The 22,670-nt window shown below is 34.8% G+C and overlaps 2 protein-coding genes and 1 pseudogene across 2 annotated transcripts; all 3 read right to left on the reverse strand.

The window, feature by feature from the left end:
• Positions 1 to 965: 965 nt before the first annotated feature.
• On the reverse strand, positions 966 to 4,226 carry LOC130717927 (uncharacterized). The gene is made up of 5 exons (XM_057568336.1): positions 3,983 to 4,226; positions 3,312 to 3,369; positions 2,900 to 3,214; positions 2,152 to 2,183; positions 966 to 2,043 (listed from the first exon to the last, which is right to left on the reverse strand). The coding sequence occupies exons 3-5, from the start codon at positions 3,207 to 3,209 to the stop codon at positions 1,105 to 1,107; spliced, it is 1,281 nt and encodes a 426-aa protein (XP_057424319.1). The 5' UTR covers positions 3,210 to 3,214; positions 3,312 to 3,369; positions 3,983 to 4,226; the 3' UTR covers positions 966 to 1,104.
• A 3,622-nt stretch (positions 4,227 to 7,848) lies between these two features.
• Positions 7,849 to 21,448, reverse strand: LOC130717404 (60S ribosomal protein L7-4-like; annotated as a pseudogene).
• LOC130720498 (bZIP transcription factor 44-like) lies at positions 14,535 to 16,105 on the reverse strand. Its single transcript, XM_057571147.1, has one exon. The coding sequence runs from the start codon at positions 15,551 to 15,553 to the stop codon at positions 15,086 to 15,088; it is 468 nt and encodes a 155-aa protein (XP_057427130.1). The 5' UTR covers positions 15,554 to 16,105; the 3' UTR covers positions 14,535 to 15,085.
• Positions 21,449 to 22,670: the final 1,222 nt, after the last annotated feature.

Here is a 22,670-nt window from a genome sequence, read left to right on the forward strand (position 1 = left end):
ACAATCCTACAAGATTCTAGCGTTGCCATAATTATTAATGATTTTTTCACACTTTACTTTCTCGTCCATCTCATTTCTACACGTTTTTCTTCCTACTTTAACATTTTCTGTCACATCACATATTATATTACAATTTTCTCTCTTTTCTCTTCATATCCCTATTATTTTTTTTGACGGAAATAAGCATTTCATTGGAATTAAAAAGCCAAAATATCTGACTGAATACAAGACATGAAACAAACTGGAAAATTATCTACCCACACCTTATCCCTATTATTACCTAAGGTGGAGGTGGAAGAAAACATATATATGTCAACCAAACATTATTCATTATTACACTTGTACTTTCCAATCGGAGATCATGGACTCCTACGCATACCCCTATTTCAAAACACAGGAAAAAGTGCTTCTTAAATTTTAATGACTGGATTCTCACGCACAGATCCTGTTCAGTTTTAAAATTAGTTTTACTCTAAACATAATTACACAATATGTTTGAACATAACATGTGGTAACTTACTTTAGAAACAACTCACTTAGCGCAATCACAAAGGATTAGACCTGAGCCAACATTTATCAGTCAACATTTATTATATTGTTTGGCTTATCAAAAAAAAACATTATCAGTCAAAACATTAACAGTTACTGTCCAGCTTCAGATTCACCTTCCACTCTCAAGGCCAAGCCTCCTTAAAACTTACAAAATCGGTAAATTTCTCAAAATATAATAATGAGACATACACATTTTTAATATTCCGGCATATGATATTAAAACCTTAAGATTTTGCCTAGCGCAGAAAACTGGAGCTGGTAGCATGAAGCAGCCTGCATGTTACCATAAAACAAGTTATAGCATAATATCAGACATGCACTTGTTGCCTCCTTGTGCTTGTCAGTGCTTTAGCTGAAACATTTGCCAAGGGAATATATGCATACAATTCATGTGCTATATCAACCTGATGGAATTTCTGGTCAAAAGTCAAAACTAATTAATTTAAAATTATCAGTAATTCAGTAAAGTAAACTACATGGAAAAATTCTAGTTCTGAATTGACAATGGCATATTACTACAACAACTAGAGAGAAGCTTGCAGCACATGGAACTCAATCTTTACGATATCTTGCCCAAAAGCCTTTCTTCCTGGCAGAATCATTCTCAGACATTGATCGCCTCCACTTGGACCCAATTGAAAAGTGACGCCTCAAGAAAGGCTTTCCATTTGAGCTCCTTGCACTGGAGCTAGGCTCCATCTTTGGAATTTTTCCTCCCCATTCTTTTTGTCGATCAAAAACATCAAAACCACCATCAAGATAGCTATCAATAACCCTGTTCTTGGATATTTTGTGGTTCTTGGCCTTTATCTCTGATTCAGCTCTAAGACCTTTTCTGAACATCTTCGACAAGTGCTTATCTCCAACCATACAAATTGGACAAGCTGGATCATACCTATCTACCTCTGTTGTCATGGTCTCTAAGCATTCTGCATGATATGCATGACCACAGTCCAGTACAGCAACAACTGAGAGGTCATTGTTGGCAACAAACTTCTGGTTGTTCCAAGCTGATCTCTCAGTCAAAAGTCTTGAGCAAGCCCCACATGATCGAAGATCCATCGAAGGGGAATATGAGAACCTACTACTACAGCCACTTAACTTGCGACGACCTGAGCCTAAACACTCACTATCAAAAGACAACCCTTCTCTTTGCGATGAGGCCACCAGCTCAGAAAAGGTGCGCATGGACCAGCCATCAGATGATCCGCATTGGGATCCAGCTGCTATTTCGTTGCTGCAGGTGGAGAGTACAAATGATGGCCTTCCTTCAGAAATTGAGTTGTCAGGTGATTTCAGACCCAGGATCTGATTGTCAGAAATCTGTCTCAACAGAGGGTAGCCAGGAGATCGATGTGCCCATCTTGTCGGGGTAGAGGTGGGATGACGATGATAATCATGATTAGATGAAAGATCTGCTGTAGGCGTTGAGAAAACTGAAGGTATTGAAAAGAAAAGATTATGTATTGGAGATTCAGCCTGATTCTTCACCTAAACAGAAATACAGATTAAGAGTGAGCCTATTACTACAGTAAAAAACCTAAAAATAAGATAATGCACCATAAAGCTCATGTTCCAATTCAGTTGTTCAAAACTAACCACTGTAGAAAAATTGCTTGACATGGACAGATCTGCAACAAGCACATAGAGGAAGGAGAAAGAAAAATCAATGCCAAACAAGGAAACAGCAACCAAGGAACAAAGTGTATAAAAGAGAGCATGAGGAACTAAATATCAATAAACAATGTCTGGGATCATTTAATAAAACAAACCAAGTATGAAAACTTTATACTAGATGTGAAATAGCAAAAGAGAAGGTGGTGAACAAGGTGACACATGATATAAAGGAGACACATGTAAGATAAAGGATCCCTTGCACATATGAAAGAAACAGCAAAGCTTTTCATTTTTCAGAAGACACCTAAAAAGCCTACCTACTATGTTAGAAACCAACAGCCTTGTCATTTCCTTATTGTTTATATGTAGCAGGCTAGCAGCATTGTTGGGGCTATTTCTACTCATTCTCAGTGTCATTGTATTAATTTTGTGGATTATGATTTTTGGAAAAGCAAACTAAAAGAGCTTTAGAAACAAGGTTGACTAAGGGAAAGAGAGGAGTATTTTTCATGGGATTACTGCACTGCACAAAAGATTTTCATGAAAGAGAGGCTGGATTTCAACAGTTGTAATTGCAGTATCCCCTATTATGCGACTAAAAGTCTAAAACGCAAGATTTCTAACCAGAAAGGGGTGGGAGAGGACCTAAATGTTTTATCAAATGCCCACCACTAAACATTGTGCTCAAGGTAAAGAACAAAAGAATAAGAGTTCGGGGTTTAGCATTTACCAGAAGATAATGCGTCATCAACAGGGGACTTCAGAGAAATAGGAGTCACAGAATTCTCCAGGATGCTGCCCCCATCAGATAAATTACCTCTTTCAGAACTTAACGAACCTTTGAACTCCATGCTTACATTTCTGCTGACCACACGGGACGTGTGGTATGAAGGATTCTCAATTTCATCAGCAACACGTCCCCGACTATCCCACTGAAAGCTCCAAGACGGAGAACACACAACATCTCTATGCAAACTCTCACCTCCAGTTGTGTTAGGAAGACTATGATCTTTCGCAGCAACACAACAAACTGATCCCATGATTACTGCAGACACACAACCACAAGATAGTCAATATAAATCGTAGACACAATGACAAATACTAGGTATCAGTATCACACAGACAAATTTGAGAGAATGTACCCGAAAATTACAATCGAAAACTCCAAAGCCACCTCAATTTCCAACAGAAACTGAAACCCTGGAGAATAAACAGAAAGGAAATAAGATTAAACTGAGATTTCAAGGAAACAAACAAGCATTAAAAACCATCTACAAGTATCATGAATTTTCTAAACAAAGAAACACACTCTAATCTTCTGATTTTCTTATGCCCGAACAAAACCTAATTCAGTAAGCATCATGATATCATAGATTTCGAGGCCTCTGCAACAACATCACAAATTTTCCCCAAATATCAAGCATATAGCCGAGTTCGCAACCGCAATTTTAAACTCGATGAAAACATTCAATAATTTGATCAACAAACAAACGTTTCTAGTTCTAATAACTGCATACAACAACATCTAGAAATCAAACACCAACAAGCTTCAAAAACAGCGATTCAACAGTAAACACAACAAAATGAAGAAGAAAGCATCCATTGACTAATTAATTACTCTTCAAACTGAAAAAAACAAAATCAATCATTTCCAAATCCATGAAACTCTCAAAATAAACAAACCAACATCACAGCAAAACAAAATCTCGAACTGAGCGTCATGAACGAAATTTCTAGGGTTTCAAAACCTTCCAATGAGTGAAAGAGTAGCAGAGAAATCAAAGAGTAAGCACGAAACACACACGAATCTTACTTGCAAAACCAGAAGCTGAAGCTGAAGAAGAAGAAGAAGAAGAAAAACGGTTACGGAGGAGCGTTCATCGTCTTCGTTGGAACGCTATGAACACAATGGGACAACACACACACACACCGCTTTTATCTAACGCCGTGTTCTGTTAACCGTTAAACGATCTGCACGCGGCAGCGGGAGACGTTATAACGGAGTTAACGCAGAGAGAGAGAGAGAGAGAGGCTCTTCCTTTTTCTATTTCTATAAACTCTGACTTGACTGTCTGCAACTTCACTACTCTTTTATGGCTTGTTTACTCTTTAATCAATGTTTCACTTTTTTTTCTTAAATTATCTTTTGACTCGAGCATTCACTACCGACGACAAGGACTAATTTCTTTTTATATGAGTATTTGCACCAAGTAGTAAACGACTAACCATAATATGCATTTCACCACTATACGCGATAATGAACCGTAATTTCATAATTCAATGACGAAATGAGCTAGTCACTAATCTAATCAGAATTTAGCAAGAAAATTATTTGCACGTTGAATTGAATTGTAAGCACTTGGATGAGAATTTGGTGCTTTAATTTCCACCACGTGGACCGCACTATAACCAGCACTCACATGGACGATGCAATTTCCATTCATTCTTCTCTTCGTAAAATAATAATAATAATAATAATGGCAAGTATTAAAAGAAGTATTGAAAAGTAGGGTAGTATTAGTAGGAGTACAGTCTTGCAAATTGATTAATGATTCTGTGATTTGTAATACAATTTTTTTCTGACTTTTATTCTCTGACAAAATCGCACTTTGTTGTTCACATTATTGTAAAATATAATGGCTTGTGTGAATTAGTTGACAAATATTGATTCGTTTATGCATACAATCAGGGGCGGATCCACCGCCTGGCTTGACTGGGCGCTTGCCCGAGCTCCATGGCAAAAAAAAAAAATTGATTTGAACTGAGGGGTCCTTTTTGGGGAAAAAAATAAGGGCAGCCTAGGCAAAAACTCTACCGTGAGCTACTCTGCTACTGTTCAGCCTCTGTATAACACACTGCGATCGTGTTGAAGGGGGAGAAGAGATAATGTGTCGCACAAAATGGAGAAGGAGATGGAGGGTAGAAGAGTTTGGAAGAAAAAATCAATCTGTAGCATCTTGAATCTATTTCTCTCATTTTTGAGTAATGCGGCGGTTGCAAGAGATGGTGTGTACTGTGTATCCTTCTCTCTCTTTTTTTAGGTTTTAGGTATATATTGGGCTGGGCTAAAGAGCTTATCTATATGTGTAAACTAACATTACATCATCGTTATATTACGTTTTAAAGTATACTACTGTATTTGACCCAAAAAAAAGTATACTACTGTATATAGATTTGGAAAAAAATTATATAGATATAGTTTTCTATTGACCAAAAAACAATATCAAAATTGAGTCCGTAAAATTTAATCAAACTTTAGAATTCTAAAACATATATTAAAGTAGTCAAAAAGAGTAATTTGTTTTAATATATTACTTAATATTTATTTAAAATATATTATTTAACTACTATTAGTTCAACCACGCTGATCCAAACACACACTGTTTCAAGTTGGATGTTTAATTAAGAATGCGGCATATTTGTCACTGCAACAAGCTATCCACCCCGCAACACCGCATTGCCCGCAATTGCAATTTAAAATTCTAGGTTAGACATCAGGTGCAGTTAGTTAGGCTTAGGTTTAATTTTGCCCAGGCTCCCCGAAAATCCTGGTTCCGCCACTGCATACAATCACTTCATTAATCATGAAAGCTAATCATCTAGAGAAACATTATTACAAAGTACATGCTTAAAACTCTTTTACAATCAATTTTAGAGAGAAGTTATCGGTAGCATATTCAAATTAACGGTTGTGCAAATTTAATCTCTAAATTTATAATTTGTTGCAAATTAAGTCCTCATTATTACTATTATTGATCTACTTAAAACTCTTAAATTTTGGGTTACGAAAAATCATCACAAATTGAATGAATTCAAAACCCCCTAATAATCAAAAGATTAATTTCAACAAAAAACAAATTTATTTCCTCTTTAATCTCTGATTTGATATCCTTCAAAATTTAAGAAGTTTTCACTAATTTTTGTGAAAGACTATATCACATATCAAACCCATCATAAAACCTAAATTATTTAAAATAAAAATGAATATTCAATAATTTTAATTATGCATATGAAAATTGTGATAGAGATCAAATTTAATTAATTTTTTTAGGGATTTGATTAACTCAAGATAAACTAAGAGAGACTAAAATAGTACATGGCATAAATTAATGTGAAAAAATGCAATTAAGTATATTATTTATAGAATTTTTGTGTTTTAATTGTATGCTCAAAATTATTAATTAAGTTTCCAAATCTACACCGAAACTGTATTAAATATTTAAACAGATTGCTTTACTAGTACTACAGTTATCTTATCTTATCTTATCTAATCTCAAAGAAAATTGTTTAGTGAGGAAGATATATTAATATATAGAGTAGTATAGATGTAAAATAATTTCTTCTCTTAAGAAAATTCATCAACTTTGACGGCAGGAAAACCATTGACCAGGAATAGTTACGTTCCAAGTTCCAACGGTGGTCAATTTCAGCTGTGGTCATTTTTCTACGAGTATGTACGACCATAATTAATACGGTAACCAACAACTTCAAGTCATCTTCAACCATGACATGATGACGATATTTAGACTTTAGTGCATATATACGTACATATACTTCCAATATGGACCAGGCGCACCAATGAAAGTGACTTGACCTTTATGCTTAAATTAAATTACCAACACTTTGGTTGGTCCAAGGTTGCTTCGGCACCAATTGCAAATTGAAAATGTTACAAACTTGTAATGAATGTTTTTTTTTTATAGTTAAATAATGTTAGTTGTTAGAAATGTTAATAAATTAATATATTCTTCGAATTTAAACTCGGGATCATTCACCCTTATTTCACTCAACCCTTATGTACATAACTCTTACTACTTGAACTATTCTTCCGGGACAACATCTAATGAATGTATATATACCATGAGGGATCCATGAATTTTGAATAACAAACACACAAAATTTTATTCCCATTAAAAATTAACATATCACAAATTAAATGTGAAATACATCTTAATTATTCTCAACTAGTACTTTTACCCGTGCGATGCACGGGGATACTAATTTTTGTTTATAGCATGTAATTGATTAAAATCTGTGTTTTTTGTTATTTTTTAAGAAAAATTTCATGAATAAAAAAATAAGATTTAAAAAAAAACAAAAAATTGATTTTTTTGATAAATGTGTCTGATTTACTGAAATGAAGGTCTAACAACTGGTTCATTCGCCAAGATTTGATTCCTGACTTTTCACCTAGCAAATCTCTTCATTTCCCTTTGCTCACCAAGTGAGTTACCCTTCCCCTCGAATGCCTAATAACTAACCACTAAATTGTATTTAATTTCTATGTTAAATGATTGATAGTGCAAATACATTACCCCCGCCTCCCCCTTGCATAGAATAGATATTGCAGTTAAACCACAAAAAACAGTAGATGATTGATATAAAACTCTAGTAAAGTGCACTCATCTACCACGTCATGAAATAAATTCCATCACCTAAAACTAAATATATATAAATGAAGACTAACCGGATATTTACAAACTCTCAAGCTGAAGTTCATTTATTTTAGGAGACCATAGCATTAGCCATTAACATTAGCATCATCTTCATCAACATCTCTTGTTTCACTGAACATGTAATGACTTAGATATTCCATCAAGTAATGACTTAGACATATATCAAGGTTGTTTCTACACCTATTTTGGTTAATTAACAAACACTTTGCGCCTTCAGTCAACGCTACATCTTTCTCATGGCATCCAAATCCAGAGATATAAGTATAATAGAGGTATAAACTTTGAACAATAACAGGCCCCCCTCAATGACAGAGTTATCAATCAGAGCAAATATCTGCTTGTTCAACTTTCTGTATCCTCTATGTTGGTTCAACTTTCTAAACATGAACTCTTCAAATTCGGGATCAACTATGTATTATGCAGCATTTTCATTGTTGATTTGTTAACTTTAAGAAAAACACCATTAAAAATTTGTCTCAATCTCAATAGTTGTAGAATCCTCCTTGTCTTAGGATGCATGGCATTAATGCCAAGGATACGAATAATAAATAAGAGAGAGCTTAGCATTAGGATCTACATAAAATCAACCTTTCAGCTTTTCCTCACATTTCAATGGAATCAATTCCATTTCCTGCTCATTGCACTCCTTCGTGCACTGCTTAGTCCTGTTGTAGATAATCTTACGACTCTTGGCTCTTTTTTCTTCTTAGCAGCTTCAAGCTCCTGCGTTTTCACCAAGGCAGGTCCCTCTTCCGCTTCTTACACAATGTCCTACATGCAAAGAGAATTTGATCAATAATAGTAAAGAAGAGGTTACCTAGAATAATGCCCCTTGACTGACTAAGACCTAAAATAATTTGTACACTTGATGCTAAAATTATTTCACCTTCAGCCTCAAGTTATTTCAGTAAATTATTTCAAGCTTTCATGCCAAATCCCAATATCTTAGATCAAATTTAATTCCCAAAGATCTGAAGCAGCAACCAAGCAGCCTCAAGTTATTTCAGTAAATGAATAAATCAATGTACATGAAGATAAAAGTTTGTTAATAGATCATGGTAACTTAGGTTGATCATGGGAAAGGGGTAGGAGCTAAATTTGAAAGTTAAAGGGGGAAAAAAAGAAAAGGCATAAATGCAAGAAGGTGAAGTTGGACCAATAACCTAAGAAGGAAAAGAGCAGGAAAGAGCTTGTTGAGGAAACATATGTATGAATCTAAATCAATTTATTTGAAAATGTAGATCAAGTGCACAAATGTCCCAGAACAGCAAGTCTCGGAGTCCAAAAACACAACAGATTTTGTATTAAGGAGACAAAAAGTAGTAGGATGAAATAAAATTTAATCAGCTATAGGAAAGATATATGTCTAGCATTGGAATTTATTAGTTGCAGCTAATGTAAGAACTTTCTTTGACAACATTACATCTCCAACATGGTCACACTCACACCCAACATAGAAAGTGCTAACCTGTTAAAACTCCCCATGTTATGAGATCAGCGAATTGCATAACAAACATTAGATGTTAAGAAAATTAACAAACTTGCTGCATTAAAGAAAGAAATTTATAAAATGCATGTAAATGAAGCAATTTAAGGGTGAAGCGAATTAAGCCAAAGCCAAAGACAGAGCACACTTACCTATTCATTTTTTGAGATGTAAAATTAGATTCCCATTGGTTTAGAACTTTCTCCTCCCATATGTTGTTCGAAACCTTGTAAGCTACTCAGTGGTTGCAGCTGATTTTGAAGTAAATCCAGCAGGTACTACCAAAATGAAGTGTTTTCATGCTCTAGCTGATACATTAAAATGAATAAAATATATCAGAATCATGGATAAAAGAAACAAAGAGGTGGGAGTATATTTGGCAGCAACATAACAATCAAAAGAATGTCAAAGTAGTATGAAATATTTTGAATTTCTTTTTAGGTCAGATAGGGAATATGATAAGGATAATTTTTCCAGACCACATGCCCACCACGGTTTCCTTTTTTTCTTCAAGTTACCTTCTTGATTTTTATCATGTCTGATTAATTGCTTATGCCCTGGTTCATAGCTGCATAGATAAATATTAATGTGCTTGGAAAACCAAAAGTCTTCCATCTCTAAGACCATAGACATGAACAAATTGGATAAGAAATAGGAAAAGAAGAAGCTCTAATTAAGAGCTTGTCTAACAATCAAAACCCAGTAAAACCCTTTTAAAATTACACTCTTTCTTAATACTTTTAGAAATAAAATAGAAGAGTAGTATTTGTGAAGCCAGTCCAAAGAGCATTGATTTAATAAAAAGGCATTAAAAAAGCACTATGCAAGAAACAATACATGACCTGCTATTCTCACACTGACGCATCATGTTCCTTGCACATTACGTGTGGAAGCCCAGACACCATTTCAACAGCCATTTCTCCTACATAGTAAATATCAAAGAATGTAAAATCAGCAGCCTTTCAAAAAAAATTTAGTTCTATAATTTATGTAGGAGGAAAAAAGAGAACCATTCTTACAATGGGGATTGACAACTCCATAACAGTAAAAAAACACATGCATAAAAAACATCAATTCAATTCTAACCCAGAAAATGCAAGCATGGGCGTCAGTTCAAATGAATTAAAGTCCCTCAAATTCGGCCTGTCCATAGCATAACTGCAAGTAAATTAAAAATGAAAGAGAAGATGAGACCCTAAATCACATAATAAGGTTGATTGAGATGAACAAATGAAAGATAAAAAGAAGAACAATCAAAGAGTTGCAGATAAAAAAACCTAACACCATGATAAACCCAGCCAAGGCGCACCGCAGCGGCGAAGCCACAAATCCAAGGCGGAAGCAGCGGTGCGGTCAGCATCGGCGGCAGTTCCAAATCCAACGGTGAGATGAATCTAGTGAACAACAGCGACAAAGGAATTAAATGAGGCAGTAGGCAGAGAGAATAAATGGAAGACGTACAACAGAACTGAAACTGTGCAAAAGAGAAGAATAAGAACGGTAGGAGAAAACGAAAAGAGTGAGCGGATACGTTTGAGAAGCCAAAAAGCTAGGAAGATTGTAAAGGGAACTAACGGCTGTGATTGAATCAAGAAGAAGTAATAAGTATTTTTACCAAAATAACCATACTTAAATTTTAAGTATAGTACAATAAAATATTGAAGTACCAAATTGCCCTCAAGGTTGCAAAAACTCTTCCTTTATATATAGTATAGATAGATAGATAGATAGATTTTCATAGTTTTTAGAATTAGGCACAAATGTTTTATCCTTAACACTATTAATATTTATTTTTCTACCTAAGTAACAAATTACTATACAATCGTTTAGTCATTCACCTATGATACAATTTTATATTAATTTTTATTACTCCATTAGAGCTGTTCCTACTTATATTATCAAATTAAAATAAAAATTTTTAAAAAGCGTACTCCATATATCTAGTAGAGATAATTTTGAGAGAAGAGGTATAGGAGAGAGGTCAAGTCAACCTTTTTTGTTAGAAGAGAAAATTGGAGTGCGAATGTTTTACCTTTTTTTCTCATTTTATCCCTAATCATTATCATACTTATTCAAAATTATTTGTATATTTAAAATGAAAATGTTATTTAATTTTATACTGAAGTAATTTTTTCTCTACACAACCAAATAAAAGGAGAGAATAAGCGACATCTCTCATTCTTTCTCTTATTTTTTTTCTCTTTTACTAATATATCAAATGACCAATAAAATCTTATTTTTTTCTCATGACTTTCAATTTGCTCATCTTCTCCCTTCTCAATTTTTTTATGAACAAATTTTTTTTTTGGCAGTATATACTTCTAGCTTTGTGGGGCAATATATCATCACTCTAGACCCTTAGGGTTTTTTTTGGATAATAATACATATTCCTTTATCTTTAAAAAAAATGTATTGGTGCAATTTAAGAAAATTTAGAGTGACACTTTATTTATTTTTATATATATCTCTGATAGTCAGAATGAAAAAAATAAGAGAAGAGAGAAAAAAAATATCGATACAATCAGGGACGGATCCATAAATTTAATGTTGTAAGGGCAATATATACATATAAATTTGTAATAAAAAATTAACAAATACTATTAGAAGTGAGAATATTTTTAACCAAAAGGGACACAAGTGAGAGCACTTTTAACAAATGGTCCATAAAAAATCACATACTTTTACTACTTTCGTTTTTTGATAAGTCATACTTTTACTACTTAAGTGAGGACATATAGCAATGTAAGACACAAGTGAGGGCATTTAGCAATGTGAGACATAAGTGAAGATATTTTTTACCAAATGAGCCATAAAAAACTATACTTTTACTACTCAATTTTTTTTCTATTGATTTTTTCCCAAATCAAGTGAGGGCACTTGCCCTCATAGCTCAACACTTATATTCGTCTCTGGACAGGGGCGGAGCCAGGAATTTCAGAAGGGGGGACTGAGATCTAAAGGAATATAATTTGTAAGAAAATTTTAATTTTTATGAAATAAAAAATTTGAAAAAAAAAATATTTTGGTGAGAACAAAAAATTAGTTTGAGTGCAAGAGATATTTTATATAAGCATAAGAAATAAAAGATTAGTTTGGGGGCAAGAGCGCCTCATAAGTATTCTGGTGATAATAAAAAATCATAATCAATAAAAAGACTATCTTGTAGATAATTGAAGAGAAGAACCACAAAATATCTCTTCCGCATCAAAAAATTATCAGCACAAAAGTCCACTAAATCTTAAAGGATCCTTTTTACAAACTTTGGTAATTTGTATCACTTCTTTTTCAAGCAAAATACAAGCACCACAAATTCAATCTCATATAATCAGACCAATTAAGCAACAAAAAAAGAGAATTAAACCAATAAATTCAAGTTTGAATTCATGAAAGTTGAATATCCATAAAAAGTCATACATGAGAAAGTGAAGAGCAAGAGAGAAAATTGAGAAGTTCTAAATATTGTACCAGCTAAGCAAAATCTCTTGTTCTTTTTCTTTGTCTTGTTTGAGTTGTTTCTTTAATTAAACAAATCCAAACAAGGCAATAAGTTTTCTTCTCTATGCCTTGTTTTTTCATTTCTCCTGCTTTTGTTTCCTTCCATTAGAAAAACACGGCCTCACTACTTTGGATGTGTGTAGGTCCCGTTACATGTGATTATTAAAAGAAAAAAATAGAAAGAGGAGCTGCATGTGCTGTATGTGCAGACGGTGGTGCTCACACCCTGTGACTGTCACTTCCTCTTGCCTAGTTTCCTTTAAATGCTCTGCTTCATAAAAATTTCTTTAGAAATTTCAAGAAGCCAGGGGTGACTAAGCACAGGGAAGTCACCCCACCCCTGTGCTTCCGCCACTGTCTCTGGATACAATATATGATGTAATATGATGTAATGTGATAAAAATAGAGAAGTTGAGAGAAAATGTGGTGTTTGCATGTGACATATTTGTATCGTTTAATATGTAGGTATATGATTTTTTGTCATATACTTTAACAAATTAAACAAGCACGGTGGTTAGAACCACCCCTCTAAGGCTCTAACAGAAATTAATTTCAATTTTTACCTTAATTTGCGGCGAACTCCTATCCCTCCACTCAGCCATCACTACTGCTAGCAACGAGCTCCGATCCCCATGTGGCTACATGTGAGGTTAAAAACTTGATAAAAATGGGTATAATAGTGTAGGTTAGACAATGAAGTGGTATAACACAACTGCTCTCATGCTAGAATTTCTATACGACAGGAAAAATATATTAGATTTGGAATCAATTTAAAAAAAAAAAATTGGAATCTAGATATTTTCTACCATGTGTGATTTGAACTCTATCATTTTACCTATTGGTGTTGATTAATATTTTTTCGTTGTACTAGTTGTTTAAATGGGTGAGCATGTGAGCTTGATTTGAGCACTGTATTTTTTGTTCACTATTGTAGTGCTTTGAATATGGTTTGATTGCCCTTGTGTCTTTTGCCTTAAAAGATCTAATACACCCACGGTGATATATTTAGGCATCGTTCGGGATGGTTTTTAGTTTTATATTTTAAAATTTTAAGAATTAAAATTAGTTTTCAGTTTTATAAATCCAATTTTGGTTTATTATGGTTTTGAACAACAATTATCAACTTTGTGAATTCACGACAATGGATAGTAGCGGCGAGCCGGCGACATAATAACGGAGCGGTCAGATAACAACAATGATAGAGTTCCGGTGTTATTTAACGGTAGTGATAGTAGCGGTTGTGGTGGTGGAGGTAGTGGCAGTGGCCGTGTTGGGGTGGTGACGCAAGTGGAGGCGGTAGTGCAGGTGGTGGTGCCAACACCGATAACGGTGGTGGCGATGAAGGTGTGGTGGTGGAGAGAGTGTTACTTGGTGGTCGTGATGATGATTGTGGTGGCAGTCACATGGTGGTTGTGGCGGTGGTGATTGTGGTGGTGGTTGTAGTGAAGGCGGTCGTGGTGGCTGTGGCGGTGGTGATTGTAGTGGTGGAGGTGGTGGTTGTAGTGGAGGCAGTCGTGGTAGTGGAGGTAGAAGTTGTGGTGATAGTGGTAGTGACAGCAGGGTGACGGCGGTGGACGTGGTGGTAGCGGAGGTGACAATGGTGATCGGGTGGTGGAAGTGATAGTGGCGGTGAAGGGTGGTGGTTGCACGGGTGGAGGATGCATGTGGAGGTGGTAGCGGTGGAGATTTCGATGGTTGCAGTGGCGGTGGTGCCAACGATGGTGGTGGTGGTGATGGTGGTTGGTGCATGGTGATGGTAATGAATTACATGTTGTTGAAATTAAAAACCATAATCACCAAATCATATTTTGTGATTTTGAAAAATAGGTTAAAAGCAATTTTAAAATTGAACAAAAATTCAGTTCAACTCTATTTTTGCCGAACACATTTTATTTTCAAATTCACATTAAAATACGAGAGACCGAAAATAACCACCCCAAACGAAAACAAATGTTTTTTTTTTTAGTTTTTCTATTAGTAAGAACCAACCAGTACAATATTTACACTTACAAAAGCACACTTACAACAAATAGAGAACGCACTTACACCAACATCCATTTTTCCCAAACATTAGACAATGGTGAGCACGAGGACAGTATTATAAAATTAATAAGTGACCCAACATCTGCAGAACCTGCCATTATGTCATTTTTTATTCAAGCATTACTTTGCAAATTCTGCTTACCTAATATCTTAATAACAAACATTGCCTCACCCAAGTAGCTACTAATATTTACCCTCCCTCAATAATTTCCACCATGACGCAACTCCAACAGAACACAACTACAATAAGCAAACATACACTTTTTTTTTCCTCTTTTTCAGCATGAGCTAATGAACAACTTTCATTCACTAAATCAATCAATTCTAGTACTCAGAAACTTCAGGCATGAAACTTCTTCCCAAATTGATTTCGACTTTTAAAATTAATTGCGGAGAGATTTCCAAACACACATGCGCAGATGTGCCGGACAATAATTCACCACTGAAAAACTTCTGCAGAGGCCACAATTGGTTGGTTAAGATAGTGCATGTTCATGGGGTTCATGAAGTTATCAGCAATTGTTAGAAAGCAATCATTTTGGCATATTCCAGTTGTAGTGGTTGTGTTGATGAGGCTGATGATAGCATTCAGTGATTGAAGCCTTTGGCTAAGCTCACCCATCTGGGCCCTCAAAATGCAATTCTCTGCCTCAACATTCACATAGTGCTGTGTGATGAGATTCACCCTATTGAGGATTTCACTGTTTTCCTTTGTGAGCCTCTCCACTTGGACATTGAGATCATCAAAGTGCTTCTGCTTTCGCATTCGAGATCTCCTCGCTGATTCGCAATTTGATTGCTTCCTCTTCCTCTTTCTCTGGTCCATCAGAAGCTGCAAATCTTCTTCAGAGCCAGAGCTATGAAACTTAGTGGAAATGCTGGAGTTTCCACTGGATGAGGCCATCACATATATATAACACACCAAAGAAATTAATTGATACTAATATGATGCAATACCTTCAAAGATTTGATTTTAAACTAATATAGATAATTTTTACTTAATTTGTAGTCATATTGTTTATGAGAAAACATAGAACCAGTAGAGGAAGACAACAGAGAAAGATTGAACTAAAGGGGTTCTGCGTATGAGAGAAGAATTTATCATAAACCCGGAAAGGAGGATTTCATTGAGAACTGGAGACATGAATGATGTCAAACATGAACAACAAACAGATTTTATGCATTTAACATTCAAAGTAGGAAACTTCCATGGGGCAAGGAGTAAAATGTGGAGATGGGGTTTCAAGAGATAATTGGATGAACAAATGGGGTTGGTTTTGTAGCAAAGAAGCCTACAAATCTTCACACACAACACAAGTATGGAAGGAGAATAGTGCAAGAAAGTGGAGTGTGAAGGGGTGGGAAAGGAAGAGAGGAGAAGAGGAAGTAATAGAGGTAACTGAAGAGGCAATTTATAGAGCAAAAAGTGGGTGGATGTGGAGAGTGAAAGGTAGGGAAAACAGAGAAAAAGGGGAAGAAAATAAATGAAGAATGGAAAATGAGAGGAAAAAAGAAAAAAGGCAATGGAATCGAGGGTTTGGTGGGAAAGGGGTGATTGGGCAGCGTGGGATAGAGAAAGAAAACTTTCACAACTCTCCAATTCCAGCTAGGGGCGGTGTGTGTGTCCACTCTCACTCTTTGCCCCTTGTAACACGTTTGTTTTTGTGTTCACAAGCATAAGAGACACTCTAATTTGAGTGAAAAATACATTACAATTTGGTGGAGCTAATTCGGGTGGCCAATTTTTTTCATGAATGATGGTGATATATAGAAATACGATTTCCATCGGGCATATATAGCCAACATACACTTTAGTGTCAGTTTATTATCGCTGTAAACATTAGTAGCAGTTAAAAATCGCCGTTGAACGACATCATTAAATTGTGAACAGATTTTGACAACTAAAATATCACCATCCCATCTAATCTCGATTGATTTTAATCCATTATGACTAATGTATTTATACAATAGTCATCACATTTCTTCCACTAATTAAAAAATCTGTTAATTTCTTGATAATTAAATCAATTATATTGAAGTGGGTTAGAAGTATCTCTGAAGACTGACTTGTTAACCTTTCTTAGGAACCTATTATGGCCATGATACCACGTTGCCATCAAGATGGAAGAGCTTTCCCGACGTCATGGAGAAAAGTGACTTGGATCTTGTTGTGGTGCGGAAAGAATATCCTAGAGGGTGGTGCTCATTTAAATTTGCTATGAGCTTATCAAATCACTGCAAGTTGGAAGTAGGAACATCTCACATTCACTTTCTTACTTTAGATTGGCCTAATTTATTAACTTTGTTCTTTTTATGTATCAGCTGGCAGTAATTTCTCATTTGCTTTGCTAGCTGTTTAAATTGTTCTAATATTAAAGCTGATTTACACATTTTATATTCATTTCACTCATTCTTTTATTTTTTTCTTTTTCATCACATATAATCTCATTCGAAGGAAAATTTGTAGGAAGAACAATAAAATAATGTAACAATTGTAAAATCAACGTTCAAACAAACACATCCGTATAATCTCCTAACATGCACTTAGGTGATTTTGAGCTTCTTCTTCAAGGGAAAGAGCTCCCCCGATGTTTGTGATATACTAAGCTCGTTACGATTGTCTTGAGATCCCCAGTGGGTTGAAGTCTAAACTCGGAGTATTGACAAATCGAGGGTCCTAACTGGAGAAATTTACCTTAAGAACTTCATAGGTTTCCGGCCTCTTTGGTCTTTGAGATAGGTTCTAGTCCTCTTGTTGCCACGGTGAATCTCTTTACTCTCGGTTGGGGTCTCGGAAAGTCTAGAGCCCTACGGTGGGATGTTCTCGTAAAAGTTACAAAGCATAGTGTTCATGCGAGTATAGGAAAAACATAAATCAATATTACAATGAGCCTAAGTGGTTACAACTTACAAGTGAACATACCCGTCCTTCCTTTCCTATCCTACCTTTCCTAATGAGTTATGATTCATATATACACACTTCCACACCTTTTTCACCTTCATTTTCTTTCTATTTCTCTTTTCATTATCAATCAAATAACCTATCACATTTTTATTTTTCTCTTCTTTCTTCCTAACTCTTTCTTCTTTCACTCTCCACACCTAAAAAATGAAGTGTGAAGATATAATTATTCTTCTCACGGGATCCTTTCCCTTTGCTTGGTGATGGATTGCTCTAATCCGGTGAGGCATAAGGGCACACAAACCCTTAAAGCAAGAGTTGTCAAACGTATACGTTTACGCATGTTATTTATGCCAAGGCCTCTCTCGAGTTCTGGGTACCTTGTGATTGCTATGTCATTGCCCCTGCTCGTGATAGATTGTACGTGCTAAATCAATTGGACAGAATGAAAGGTACAATAATACTTGTATATATGTCCGTTGACATAAGTGCAAACAAACATTAGCTGACACTTGAGAACAAAAAGTTAACGAAACTTTCTTATAAATAAGAATGAAAGTCTATTCGCGTTATATTGACGTGGTACCTAAACACACACTAAACTACTAGAATTGTGCGTTCAAAAATAGATTAATAACATATTTGGATTTACAAGAATCAGGTACAGGATATAATCGTGTATAAGGGCATATTTTAGAAGCTGAATATAGTAGTTTATGGATTGAAGAATGGCGTATGGAATATTCAAATTATGTTCCGAACATGCTAGAATTCTAGTTGGCTTAGCTCATGCTTCTTTATCAAGTGCGCTTGCTTTGACAGATCAGTATATCGTTATACATAACGACCAAACTTCAGTTTGTACTTCATACACCATGTGCTGCTGCGCTCTGCATACCTAAAAGTGACTCTCAATTGAAGCTCTTTTTCATCTTTCTTATGGCTCCGTACCTGTTCTGTGCCTTTCATTCCTACTCCTAGTTTAAAAGAAATGTAGTGCATCAGTATCACTGCATTAGTTTCCTGTTTTTCCCCGTTGTACCACAACTACTTTAAACTGAATAAGATTTGCTGCTTGTAATTACTTATATCGGGGGAAAAGTGGAGAGCTCAATGCACATGCAAGGAATCAATTTGGATTCTCCATTCAAACCTCTTTTTGAGCAAGTTTGGAGATGAGTCTAAACTCTACCATTTAATTTTAAATCCAGAATCAATTCTATAAAAAAATTATAAGTAACTTATGAGTTTTAGAAATGATTCTGGAAAAATACTATAAAACATGTAATCTCTCTTCATCCAAGATTAAAAAAAAAGGTTAAATATATTTTTGGTCCTTGTAAAACATGCTTGGTTTGATTTTAGTCCCTTGCCCAGAAATTATGGGTTTGACTTCACTTCAATGAGAGAAAAAAATTAAACTGAACGTATTTTACAGGGATCAAAAACACGGATTGCACATTTATTTTGCAAGAATTTTAAAATAAGGATTCTAAAATTCTTACTAAACACTCTTTTTAATCTTCACGTTTACGGCGGTTGCGACGGTTTAAACGCCACGAATTCGTAAGGTTAAATATGGGGACCGTAGATGAAAACAATCTATCAGCGATGGCCTAGTGCTTTCATTTCATCTTTCAATTCATCCCATTTTATTTGCACCCTTCGTATCTACACAAAGTTTTTTTGTTTCACTTGTTTACTTAACCCCGAAGGCAATAATATATTAGCCATGATGTAAACTCATAATAAAGATATAATATCTTTGTGGGGTTTAATGTCTCCTGTGAGTGGAGCTATGAAATGCGACTTATATGTTTTTGTTATATAATTTTCTGAATCAACTATGCAATTGGAAACTATTTCCTCCTTATTTTCGTTTCATATTGGTCTCCCCCAATTGAAAACTCATATATTTTTTTTTTTGAAAGGAACGAACTCATATATACTCTTTAAAATTAAACTCTCAAGTTTTCAATCACAGTTTTATTGATAAAGATAACACAAGAGCAAGATATATTCAAATAAAGAATTTTGAATGAGAAATGCACTTTGCATAAGCGTGCAAATTAGTGAGAGAAATTTCGAACTCCAAGTGCTCAACTTTTGCTGCATTTTTGTCATAACAGACTTCCAGAACTACTTCCCTCGTGGGTTTCCTCAAAGGACATCCCAGATAATTAATAGGCAAGCTACCCACACAAAATTTTTGCATGGCAGCCACACGTTGTTCCAACTCATAATCCACATTACTACATTAGCACCAATTAATTATGACTTTTATTTATACATTGAAAAATTATTAATTCTGACTCATGAAAATTGTGAACCTATTTTATTACATGTGTTGAGTACGGTTCAGGGGTATTATTGTAATCTGAATTATTAGTATCCCTATATAAGCTAACTTGTAACAATGTAACTCTAATTATTGTATTCAGAAGAGAATCAATAAACGGAACTATAGCTGCTCTATAGTCGTAAACGTAGACAATTTGACTGAACTGCGTGAACAAACTTTCGTGTGTTTCTCTCTACTCTTGATCTGTATTCATGTTGCTGTTCTACCAACATGCTTCACAATTAAACTTTTTTCTGACGGGTAAAATTAGGGATGAAAATGGGTAGATTATGGTACTATGATACCATCTCATACTTACGTTTTTAAAAAGTACTCGTATTTTTCCCTGTCCCATACCTGTGTAGATATCAATATGAGTACCCGTCTCGGTACCTTTTAGGTATCTATATGCTTGTATCATTGCTCGTTACCTGCAATTTAGATAAGAAAAATATTATCACATGATTTTTTCAATAGAAAATTAAAATCTAACTACTATTATAAAATAAAAATCATTAATTTAAAATACAAAAGATCATCCAAATGTTTTAACAAGTAAAATTATTCGAATAAGTATAATTAAAAAAAAGAATAAGCGATCAAGTTAAGCTTTAAATTTATAATTTTAGATTTGTTAATAAATTATGAAGTTATAGGTTACTAACTTGTTTTAAAATAAGCTAGAGTAAATTAACAATAATAAATTTAATTAATATTAAGAATTCACTTACTGAAATCTTAAAAGAAGCTAGAAGTTATACTTCAAGTTTATTAATATACTACCAATTATGTGTGTGTGGGTATAGGGCGGGTTGGGTACTATAGTACCCATGCCCATACCTACCCAAGGTTGTTAGACTCGAGAGTCTACGTAGACTCGTTTTGGGGAGGTAAACTCGTTTCGTCTAGTTAACTCGTAGACTCGTAAAAGTCTACTAAAAAAATTTAATAAAACTTGTCATGGTGTATAAAAATAGACACTACAACCATCAAGGAGAAATTAACGAAATAAATTCAACATTCAACTTCATAATAAAGCAAAGTTCAACATAACACATAAACAACCAAAGTACCAAGAGTGCATCAAAGTTCAACAAAGCACATAAACAACCAAAGTACCTCCAAGAGTATATAATTCATAACAAAGTCTTAAAGAGACCTAAAAATAAAAATCAATAGTGCATAATTCATAATCTTTAAACTTCAAATGATCAAACATTTTTCATGTCATCATCTTCGGATTCTCCTTCATCATCATCCATGTTCTCCTCTTCCTCATATGAAAATGTTTCTTGAATGTAATCATCATCAAGGGTAGGTGGATTACTTGAACTTGCAACCAAATCATCATCAACATGTTGTACATCATCATCTTCATAGACATTAACATTGAAGAAGAAAACGTAATAGTTTGTAATTGGAGATTCACCGATTAGAGCTGGCAGAGAATTGCACAAACCTGCAGCAGCAGCGACGGAGGGTGAGACGACTGCAGCGGTGGCCGGCAGCGCGACAGCGGGTAGCGACAGCAGCGGCGCGACGGCGGGTGGAGACATCAGCTGCGCAGGTTCTCTCTAGGGTTAAAACTTCTATCGTGAAAAGGAGCAAGAATGAAGAGAACCTGATCTGTGTGTTTTTTCACAAAAGTTTCATGCAAAATTCCCAAATTACCCCTTCAATATGGGAATTTAGGGCAAAATTGAATTTTTTTCAAAACTCGTAAACTCGGTTCAGACTCGCGATTTTGTACGAGTTTACTGAGTTTACTCCGAGTCTGCCCGATTCCATGAAATTAAGTGTTTACCAGCGAGTTAACTCGTTTTTTGGACCTAGAAACGTAGACTCGTACGATTCTACGAGTTAACTCGCGAGTTTGACAACCTTGTACCTACCTACTATTTTCTGCGTGTATTTGCCCATGTCCAGCTGCATACCTATTTAACGGGTTTTTATCATACCCATTATGAGTATATTTTGCGGGTACCCAATGGTTTTAAGACTCACTACCCTTCCTAGATAAATCTACAACTAAACTACTTTTTTAAGTACAACTATACTATTTAATCTCTCATATAGAATTATTTTAGTTTAGTTCAAAATATTAATTTATTTTGAAACAAAATCTACCTATCCTATTCAACAATAAAGTTATCCATCATTATTCTTTAGATTGATCAGTCACCGGTATAAAATTAGTATTAACTAATCGAGCTGATATGAGTAGTCAAAATTGTATTTTGCTTTAAGAAAAAAAATTAGTACATCAGAAATATAAATTACATCATTCAGGGATAAAATTTCACAAAGTAAATTAAATAATTATATTCTATTTAAAAAGCATTGTGAAGAAAACAAAATGAAAGTGAAAAAGTTAAACCATTGTTTTTTTTTTGGTTAAAAAAACATTGTTTAAGAAAACATTATTTTTGCATATTGTTTGGGTGTAGTCACTTGGGGCTAGGGGTGTACAAGGGACGGGTTGGGACGGGTTTTAGTTAACCCTAACCCGGCCCTAAATATTGATCGGGTCAATTCATAGACCCTAACCCGTCCCTAGACCCGAAGCAACCCGACATTATGCGGGTCCAATTTAGGACGGGTCTATGTAGGACGGGACCGGGTTGGCCCGAGGGACAATAAGTTTAAGACTATTTGATACTAATTGTAAAATTTAAAGATAATAACATAGTAAAAGAGTTATAAGTTGGAACTATTTTTTGAAAGAAATAACTTGAAAGGATCCAATTCTTTCATAATCTATTGCACTTGAGGTTTACA

This window comes from Lotus japonicus, chromosome 5 (genome assembly GCF_012489685.1).
Source record: "Lotus japonicus ecotype B-129 chromosome 5, LjGifu_v1.2".
In the NCBI taxonomy this organism is placed as follows: Eukaryota; Viridiplantae; Streptophyta; class Magnoliopsida; order Fabales; family Fabaceae; genus Lotus; species Lotus japonicus.

Excerpts from the sequence above, each read along its gene's own strand:
- LOC130720498 (XM_057571147.1), bottom strand. The coding sequence starts at position 15,553 with ATGGCCTCATCCAGTGGAAACTCCAGCATTTCCACTAAGTTTCATAGC.
- LOC130717927 (XM_057568336.1), bottom strand. The coding sequence starts at position 3,209 with ATGGGATCAGTTTGTTGTGTTGCTGCGAAAGATCATAGTCTTCCTAAC. Across the intron at positions 2,184-2,899 it reads TGATGACGCATTATCTTCTG|ATCTGTCCATGTCAAGCAAT; the intron begins GTAAATGCTAAA and ends TGCTTGTTGCAG. Across the intron at positions 2,044-2,151 it reads CAAGCAATTTTTCTACAGTG|GTGAAGAATCAGGCTGAATC; the intron begins GTTAGTTTTGAA and ends ATTTCTGTTTAG.